This window comes from Vanellus vanellus, assembly GCF_965231255.1.
Source record: "Vanellus vanellus genome assembly, chromosome: Z".
NCBI classification, from domain to species: domain Eukaryota; kingdom Metazoa; phylum Chordata; class Aves; order Charadriiformes; family Charadriidae; genus Vanellus; species Vanellus vanellus.
The window spans coordinates 78,475,123-78,484,473 of NC_138908.1; the positions used below are offsets into that span (position 1 = coordinate 78,475,123).

General features: G+C 63.0%; 2 protein-coding genes across 4 annotated transcripts; one reads left to right on the top strand and one right to left on the bottom strand.

The window, feature by feature from the left end:
- Positions 1-2,197: 2,197 nt before the first annotated feature.
- On the bottom strand, positions 2,198-5,762 carry GALT (galactose-1-phosphate uridylyltransferase). Of its 3 annotated transcripts, XM_082497638.1 has the most exons (12): positions 5,685-5,762; positions 5,227-5,396; positions 5,074-5,149; positions 4,893-4,941; positions 4,541-4,670; positions 4,207-4,263; positions 3,779-3,901; positions 3,509-3,641; positions 2,979-3,062; positions 2,733-2,887; positions 2,543-2,643; positions 2,246-2,362 (listed from the first exon to the last, which is right to left on the bottom strand). In XM_082497638.1, exons 1-11 carry the CDS (start codon positions 5,740-5,742, stop codon positions 2,578-2,580), a joined length of 1,101 nt encoding a protein of 366 aa, XP_082353764.1. In that variant the 5' UTR covers positions 5,743-5,762; the 3' UTR covers positions 2,246-2,362; positions 2,543-2,577. The 3 variants fall into 3 exon arrangements, with proteins under 3 accessions (XP_082353765.1, XP_082353763.1, XP_082353764.1); XM_082497639.1 differs by lacking the exon at positions 2,543-2,643 and having other exon boundaries at positions 2,198-2,362; XM_082497637.1 differs by having other exon boundaries at positions 2,222-2,643.
- Positions 5,763-5,978: 216 nt separating this feature from the next.
- On the top strand, positions 5,979-8,541 carry SIGMAR1 (sigma non-opioid intracellular receptor 1; the record flags this gene model as incomplete). Its single annotated transcript, XM_082498105.1, has 4 exons — positions 5,979-6,132; positions 6,978-7,178; positions 7,705-7,797; positions 8,117-8,541. 4 exons carry the CDS (start codon positions 5,979-5,981, stop codon positions 8,341-8,343), a joined length of 675 nt encoding a protein of 224 aa, XP_082354231.1. The 3' UTR covers positions 8,344-8,541.
- Positions 8,542-9,351: the final 810 nt, after the last annotated feature.

A 9,351-nucleotide genomic window follows, 5' to 3' on the forward strand; every position in this document is an offset into this window, starting at 1 on the left:
CGTTTTTAATCTCCTTGCCATAAATCACTTTTTGATTACAACTAGACTGTAACTACCAAAGTATAAAAGGCTTCGGGGCTTTACAGCGTAGCAGCAATGGTTCCTATGAATTGCAATGCCTTCATATCCCCAGCAGCTCCATTCGCAACAGCCCAACGCCTCCCCATGCCACAGGAAAGCCTTGTTGTTCCCTTCCAGCCTTCCACACCCCCTTGCACAAGCTAAAAATATCGGAGCAAAATGAGGTGGATCTGTTGTGAGGAAGGGGGTTGCCACAGTCCAGCTCTCACGCCTGGCTGTACATCCCGCTTCCACCTGCTGCCAACTTCCATCCTGAATGTTTCAGATAGTGGTGTGGGGGTTTTTTTGGGGGGAGTAGGAATTAATTTGTATTTTAAAAATTAATTCTCAGGCCACCTCTGAGCTATTTCAGCAGCAGCTAAACTCCAGCAGCCGCTACCTGCCAGGGAGGGCATCCCAGCGTGGGTACCAGCGCTCCTCGGCACGCGCCACCTCCCCAGCCTCCATCCTAAATCACAACACAACAAACAGTCTGTTCATTAGGCGCTGTTTAATTAAGCAATATGGATCCTGCCTCGATATTTACAATCCTACTTGCTCTGATTTATTAGAGAGAGAGTCTAATTTTTAAAGACGGCAACTGTAAAGTTTAATACCGCTTGACTTACTGCGAGTTTCATTTACAGCCCCGGGCCGAGGTGCTGCAGCCCAGGCTGGGAGCTGGTGGGCTATTAAATCAGAGCTAACTGCGCGTGCAGGGAGATGACTAGCTTCGTTACAACCGGTTCAGCGGCTAATTACCCCAATCTGGATTCCCACATTTAAGCCAATTCGTTGCCGCGTTTCCAGGGCCCTGGGGAAGCACGGGGAAGTTCGGAGGTTGGCGCGAAGGCACTTGTTGCGATGAGAAGGGATGGGGGCTGCGATGGAGATGGTCACAGAGAACAGACAGACACTGCTTGTCCCAGGAGGGAAGAAATCAGTTTGGAAGAGGCCAGAGTCCGAGCTGGGCAGCCCCTCCAGGCCATGCGGGGGGATGCTGTGTACAATGATGGTTCCAAGCTCACGGGTCACCCCAAAACCCACCACCTCATCCCTAAAACCTTTGGGCACCTGAGGTCACATGGTGGGATGCCTTGTGGGCTCTGGGATGGGGTGATCAGGGAGGAGGATGGCGCCAGCATGCAGGGTGCATGGTACCCGCCTGGCTCTGAGCCCCACATTGGCCAGACCCTTCTCCCTGCCCCAGCCCAATGGGTAAGGATGGAGGAGCAATGCACAGATGGGGTGGGGTGACACAGCCCTCCCCACAAATTGTCATCTCCTAGGTAGTAGGAGAGCATTTATCTCCTCATGAGATATTTCTAGCCCCCAGGAGCCCACTCACCGGCTTGACGAGGATAGGGGCCTCATTAAGAAGTTATGCGAATGGCTCTTTAGTGCCAAATAAAAACTATTTCTGCAAAGATGTGATGGCAGATGGTGCTGGGCATCCCCCCACTGCAGCTGTGGGGATTCACTGTCCAGGACCTACCTCTGCATGGCCCCGGGGCTGCCCTGGGGGAAGGGGCTGCAGCTGGTGGGGGAGAGCACAGAGCTGATTGCAGCATCCCTAAGCTCAGCCCAGGGACCGGGCTGCCGCTGCCCCACGCCATGGGTGGGCACAGGGAAGGAGACAGGGGGCAGCAGCACCATGAGCGGAGCTGGACCACCTGGCAGCCCCTGGGCTAGCGATGAACGAGCCTCTTGCTGGATCCCGGCAGCCCCAGTACCTGCAGCAGGCAGGACGAGGGCTGCAGCCTGGCAGCCCCGGGCAGAGAGGAAGAGGAGCAGTGGTGTGAGCCACAGTCGGGCATCCCCAGCCAGCAGCCTCCATGCAGCGAGTCTGCCAGGCCTCAGCCCTCTCCCAGGAGCGGGCTAAGCCTTAGGCGGCATCAGTGCCTCCCCGCTTCCCACTCCTCCCCGAGCCTGCAGCACTCACAGACAGGCTCAGAGCTCCCCCCAGGGAGGAAGAGGAGGCAGCGCAGACAGGGACAGCCGCAGGCAGCACGGGGCTGCCAGCACACCCCTTGCAGCCCCCAAGGGTTATCCCCCCCACACCAGCTGGAGGTTCCCAACAGAGACCCCAAACCTCCCACCCAGGGCCAGGAGCCACGAGTGCACAGGCAGAGGCACTTTGCTTCCAGATTTTATTGGTCAGGAAGGGGCAGGCAGCACTCCCAGTCCCACCAGTATGACTGGACTGGTGAGGAAGATAAGCCCTTTAGTGGTGGTAGGAGCACACTGCGGAGGTGGAAGACACAGCCTAGGATAAGGAAGGAGACAGAAGGAACAGCATCGCCTGCACAAGGATGCCACAGGATTAGGACTGGGGTACCTGAACAGGCAAAACCAGTCCCCAATCCGGGCCAAGCCGTGACAAGGCTCAGGAGAAGCTGGGAGATCAGAGGGCTCACAAGTGACATGAGTTCCCAGGCCTCAGCTCTCACCACCCCCAGCTGACTCCTCTCCCCGGCCTCACCCAGCACAGCTGAGGGCTGGCTCCACTGCTCCCCATCACGACACCTCCTTGGACCTCTGCTTGTAGTGCACCTCGGGGAGGCTCCTCAGCCGCTCAGCTGCCTGCGAGGCACAGCACGAGAGGCAGCCAGCGGCCCGTGCCAGGACCCCCTGGCTCCCCACAATACCCCCCCCCCCCGAGCTGCTCTCACCTGCTCCGGGGTGAGGTCCCGCTGCGCCTGCGCCAGCATCTCGTATCCCACCATGAACTTGCGGATGGTGGCGGAGCGGAGCAGCGGGGGGTAGTAATGAGCATGGAGCTGCCAGTGCCCGCAGTCCTCCTCCAGGTAGGGGCCCGTGGGGGCTCCTGCCGGGGGTGCAGCCACTGCATGAGCCCCCAGGAGGGGATGGGGACACAGATAAGAGGGTCGCGGGGGTCCCCCGACAATGCCACTCACCGTGCCAGCCCATGGAGTAGGGGAAGGAGACTTCAAAGAGGTTGTCGTACTTGATGAGCAGCCTCTGCATGATGGAGGCCAGGCCTGCAGGGGAGTGCCGGGGAGTCACATTCCGAGCTGGTCACCCCCCTCCAAGGGCAGGCAGCGTGCCAGGCCTGGGGTGGGGGGGACACCCTCAGCACCCCTGCCTGGGCGGACAGGCAGGAGGGATGCACTTGGCAGTTCCCCCCTCCCCACCCATGCAGACAGCCCAGAAGCGGTCCCCATTCCTCAACAGCTGGCACCCCAAAAATACAGGGCACCATGTGCTTCATCACCCCAAAAAGAACACTAGTCCCCCCAACCAGTACTGCCTGCACCTAGACACCCAGCTCTTGTCCTGGCATAATGGGGGTGCTAGTCTGCCTACAAGCCGAGCCCAAGGGGACGCAGACCCTCCAGCACCAGTGAGGCAGCTGCCACAGAGCTGTCTCCTAACAAGAGCTGAGCCCCAAGGATGCAGGATGGGGACTGATGGGGTGTGGACTCACTGTCCCTCTCGCTGTCACGGAGGTCCTGGAGGCGGCAGACGTGGCGGCGGGGCAGCAGCAGGGTCTGGTAGGGCCAGGTGGCCCAGTACGGCACCACGACTAGCCAGTCCTCGTTCTCCACCACCAGCCGCTCCTGTGGGACAAGGTACTCAATGGGGACACCTGCAGCCCTGAGATCCTGGGGATGGGCACTCCCAAGGTCTCTGCTCTTGGCGACTGACACATATCCAGCTCCCAGGGAGGGGATATGGACAACAGCCACATCCTCACCTTCCGTTGAGCCTCCTGCTTGGCATACTCCAGCAGCATGGGCACGCCATGCTGGTTCAGATGCTGCCGCTGGGTACGGTCCTCCAGGCATGCCTCGTTCGGGAGGAAGCTGCTGGCCCACACCTGGGAGGGGACATCGGGGCACAGGGATGGGTTACGCATATCCAGCATTTGCAGGGATGCCCCAGCCACGCTTCCCATCTGCAGGTCCGTGCTGCCACCAGGTGGAGAGTCCAACATGTGGCAGCCACAAGGGACAGACCCCTGGAGGGGAGGTGACAGGACAGGCATGAGAGGATCCTTTCTGCAAAAAGCTTTGGGACCAGGACAGGGGGGATTCCCGTTCACATCTTCTGCCTGGGTTTGTTGTTGTAGGGTCACCCACAGGGATTTGTGGCTAAGCCAGGTCACGGGTGGGACAGCCTCACCTGGCAGTGGGGGTGTGGGTTGGAGCAGCCCATCATCGCTCCCTTGTTCTCGAAGATCTGCAGAGGAAGAGATGCAGCCAGCAGGTCCCAGCCCCAGGGTCCCCACTGCGGGCTGCTGTGGTGTCCCCGGCACACCAAGAAACCATCCCACAGGAAAGCAGAGCCTCAGACCCGCCTGGAAAGTCTCAGGGGGTATGAGGTGGGGACAGGGGACCCACAAGTGACCAGGATGGTCCCAACCCTGGGTGATGCCAGAGCATCCAGCCCTGGCCCCCCACCTTCACCCAAGACCCCCAGGGAAGGGAGAGAAGGGCAGCCCCCACCAGCCCCGGACCTGCACCCAAGGGTAGGAAGCACCCAGCTCAGCTGCCAGCTCTGCCCACGCATCGATGACAGCCCGGATCTCCGCCAGTGACATGAGGGGCAGTGTCAGGTCCGACCAAGGGTGGAAGCACATCACCTTGCTGTGGAGGAGACAACGACCACTGGGGCTGCAGGGCATCCCTGGAGACCCCCATGGCCCTGCAGGGCGCAGTGGAACAGGGTACAGGGACAAGACCCCCAAAGTAGAGCAGGTGTGCACAGAACAGGTACCACAAAGACGGGAGCAAGCTCTGTCTGGCTTCATCCCACGGGCCCTGGCCAACATTGTGTCCTGGACACCACAGAGCCACGGAGATACTTACCACACACCCCGGGCTGCTGCAGCTCGAAACAGCGGGTGATCGTTGTCACCTGGGGAAGGACAGAGAGTGAGGACGGAGAGGGTGCTGGGGCAGCACCCACATTTCTCCAGGCCACCCTGCGCTCCCTCCAGGACCTGAGCCTGGAGGTCCTTGGCAGCCTGTTCTCCCCCCCAGAGGTTACCAGGCTCAGGAGCATCAGGCTGCAGCGCGGGGAAGTCATTTGGGAAGACAAAGGTGCCTTCATACAGGGGGTTCACCTGCCGGGACAAGAGACAGGATTAGGAGGGGGACAGGGTTGCGGGGAGAGCCTGGACACCCATGTCCTTGGTAGTACCTCGCCGTTGGCCCGGGTGGCGCCAGGGCAGAGGGGGTTGTTGGGGTCCCAGCGGGGCACATCCTCAGGGGGTGGCTTCTCCAGCTGCCCCTGCCAGGGGCGCTTCACCCGGTGGGCCGACACCAGCACCCAGTCGTCCCGCAGCGGGTTGTAGCGAGCGTGCTGGTGCTCTGCGGGGAGAGAGTAGTGGGGCGTCAGGGCGCGAGGGACATGGGGTGCAGACGCCGCTCCCACCCCCCCATGGGCCGGATCCCCCCCCCGCTCCCTCCTCGGCTAACCCTAGAACCCCACTTTATGCCCTCCCCACCCCTAAAGCTTCACCCCATCCTCCCCGTCTCAGTCCGGGGGGGGGGGATATGTCCCCGCTGCCACCCCTCATCCCCCCGGGCAGGGAGAGTCCTTCAGGGCTCGGCTGGGGCGGGGAGGGGGGATGCGGAGGAAGGCAGCCCCAACCGTACCACTGGCGCGGAAGCGGCCGCCCCCCTCCTCATCCTCCCCCGCCGGCGGTGCCTCCATGCCCCGCCGCCGCCGGGGCTTCCGGGAGCGGCGGGACCGGCCCCTTTCCAGCCACCTCCTCCTTTGCCGCTCCGCTCCGCCCCGCCGCGCCGGCGCAGGGCCGCCCGCTCCGCCGGGCCATGGCGTGTCCGCGGCGGGGGGCGGTCCCGCTGCCGCTGGCCGTCCCGTTGGCGGCGGGGCGGAGCGGCGGTGGCGGAGCGGAGGGGAGCGGCGGCGGCGGCGGCGGCGAGAGCGGCATGGGGGCGGCGTGGGGGCGGCGGGCGGTGCTGCGGGCCGGGCTGGCGCTGGGCGCGCTGGCGCTGGCGCTGCAGGGGCTGCGGGGCTGGCTGGCTTCCAAGCGGTACGAGTTCACCCCCGCCGAGATCGCCCAGCTCGCCCGGCACCACGCGGGTACGGGGCCCACCGGCCGTGGGGAAAGATGGGGGGGGGGGGGAGGGGGGGGGGCTGGGGGAGCGAGGAGGAATGGGGACGGGGAGCGGGAAGCGGGGAAGCGGAAGCGGGGACGGGGCGGGAGCCGCAGCGGCCTGAAGTGGAGAAGGGAACCCGTAGCGGGGACGTGGGATGGAGGATGTCGCGGTACGGGGGGGGGGAGGGGAGGGGAGGGGAGGGGAGGTGGGACCGCGGGGGGAATGGGACTGGGGCAGCAGGACCGGTGTCGGGAAGGGATGGGTAGCGGGGAACGGGGACGGGGAGCATGGGGGGAAATTGGGTGGGGGCATGGGACTGGAGCGGGGGAGGGATGGGGTCTGGGGGCAGCGGCGTCACCCAGCTCCGCTGGCGATGAAGCTGGCGGTAAGGCGGCTCTCTCGGTGCTGGGGCTGGGCCAGGGTGGGGGACCAAGCCCCAGGTGGGCCAGGAGCAGAAGAGACCCCCCAGCTAGGGCTGGAGGGGGAGGCTGGGCCCACAGGGCATCGGGGGTGTGTGGTCGCAGTGGAGGGGCTGCATGTCACCAGGGCAGGGTCACTGTCACCTTGCTTGGGTCCCCCAAATAGCCCAGCACCTGGGGTGGGCTGTAGGACTGGAGCACTGGGTGCTGCACATCCTCCATCACCATCTGGCCAGGCAGTGGGGCCGGGTCAGCGGCCATGGGGGCTGAAGGCTGGAGAGAGGAGACGTCTACCCTAGGCAGATCCCTCTAAGGATGTGCTGGGACTCTGTGGCTGTGGAGGGGATGCAGGGGGGGGCAGCAGGGCTTGCTCCGTGCCAGGGACTCAAAGCAACCCTGGGTGCTGCAGGGCTGGACCATGAGCTAGCTTTCTCCAAGATCATCGTGGAGCTACGGAAGAAGCACCCAGGCCACATCCTGCCAGATGAGGACCTGCAGTGGGTGTTCGTGAATGCAGGCGGATGGATGGGCTCTATGTGCCTCCTGCATGCCTCGCTCACCGAGTACGTGTTGCTCTTCGGGACAGCCGTCGACACTGGGGGCCACTCAGGTAAGCAGGGGGATGGGGCTGGCAGGTGGAGGGGTCCTTTGAGTTCTTTCCACTCCACTTATTCCTGTCCTGCTGCCTGGGTAACGGTATGCCCAGTGAAGGGAGCCCACTGCTCCACTTCTGGACAGGGTGCTCAGTGCTGGATAACAGCCCTTCTTGGGTGAGCACCAGCCCCCATGGTGTCCTGCAGCACCTGCACGTCCCTATGCATGCCACGTCGTGTGGCCAGGACTCTCCGCATCCAGCTGGCAGGCGGTGGCAGGCATCACGTCTCCTGGTGCTTCAGCAGGGAGTGAATGCCAAATACACTGGAAACAATGGGGCTTAAGGACACCTAACAGCCCAGGCTGGTGGGATATGGCCAGTCACACAGGTGGCCTGCATACCAGATCCAGCTGCACTCCTATGTGTGTCAAGGCCCTGGAGCTGGCATCCTTCTCCCCGGAGGGCTGCTCTGTGGCTCAGACTTGGGCTCCCGAGCTGTCCCCGGCAGGGACAAGCTGAGCCAGTGCTGTCTGTCCTGTAGGTCGGTACTGGGCAGATATCTCCGACACTGTCATCTCGGGGACCTTCCGGCAGTGGAAGGAGGGGACCACCAGAAGTGAGATCTACTATCCAGGTAAGTGCACCAGCCACAGAGCCCTGTGGGCTGCATCCATGTCCTGGGGCACAGCTGCTCTGCGGACTGGTCCTTTGCTGTCACAGAGCCTCATCCTTCCAGCTGGCAGAAGCTGAGAGCTTACGATGGGGCAGTTTGTGTCCCCAGGGGCCCATCCCAGCATCTCAGTGGATGCCAGTAAGAGAAAAGTGAGCAAGACTGGGGAGGGTTGGGGTGCACAGACTGGAGTGCTCAGCCCCACAAGTTCCAGTCTCACCCATCTCTTTGGGAAAGATGTGGGGCAGCCACTGGGAGCCATGCTGGTTGTGTGTGTTGGCAGGGGACACCATCGTGCACCAGGCGGGAGAGGCCACATCGGTGCAGTGGAGTGCGGGCACCTGGATGGTGGAGTACGGCCGGGGCTTCATCCCCTCCACGCTCGCCTTCGCCCTGGCTGACACCCTCTTCAGCACTCAGGACTTTGTCACCCTCTTCTACACCCTACGCGTCTACGCCAAGGGCCTGCTCCTGGAAGCCAATGCCTTCTTCAGCACCTGGGGCTGCTGAGCCCGGCTTGCTGGGGCACCCTGCCGGGCACTGCTGGCTCCTCTCCTCCAGCCTTCCTCCCTTTTCCTCCTCCTTCTCCCTGAGACCAGGCTCTAGCAGAGGCAGCAGGAGACCCCCTGTGCCTCCCCCAAATTGCTCTGTCCTTCCCCATGGGCCAGCTGGGTGCCAGGACAGAGGGACCAGGGTGGTCACAGCAATATAGACCACCAGTTTTCTTTACTACCTGCCTCTCCCCACTTTTGATTGGAGCCATGTTCTGCTTTTCCATCCCTCGGGGCTGGAGTGGCCTTACAGGGTACAAACACCCCTGTGTGCCCTCGGCATGTGGCGGGAGAGGGGCTGAAGCTGGCTGTCCCCAGGATCCGCAAAATTTCTGCAGCTCCTGAGACATCAGGAGGAGGATGCCACCCTTGGGGCAGGGTGCATGGGGTGAGCTGGGCCAGAGCACCCGTTGTAAAGGTCAGCCAAGAAGTTCCCCGTCTCCCTGGCAGTCTGCCGGGGCTGCGGGCAGCGCAGGGCACTGTGTCCAGCTGGCAGTATCTCCCATGGCTCCATCCCCGCTGACGGGTTGGCAGCACACAGTGTCACCCTGGCACAGGGCAGGATCTGTGCTGCACCCCCCCATCAGTGAGGGGATGCCCAGCCTCCATGCAGGAGGTCCCTCTTGGTCCCTTGTGTGTCATCTGCTCCAGGGGATAACTGGGACTGTAAGAGGGTCCCTTTCCCCACAGTCCCCCTCCCTGCAGTCCCCCCCATGGGGGAGAGCCACCGTCTGTCGCCTTAACCGAGAGCCCGTTCTGCGTGGCCTCTGGGCTATGCACATACCCAGTGTCTGCAGGTGCCCAAACCTCTGTACTAGCTCAGGATGGGATCTCGCCCCTTGAAACGCTTCCCCTAGCTGTGAGGCCTCCTGGGGACAGCCACTCTATTCGGCTGCCGGCATGGGATCCCGGCCGCCGAGGGAGCGCTGCGGTCCCCCGACTGAGCCTGGCTGCAGACCCTGCTTGC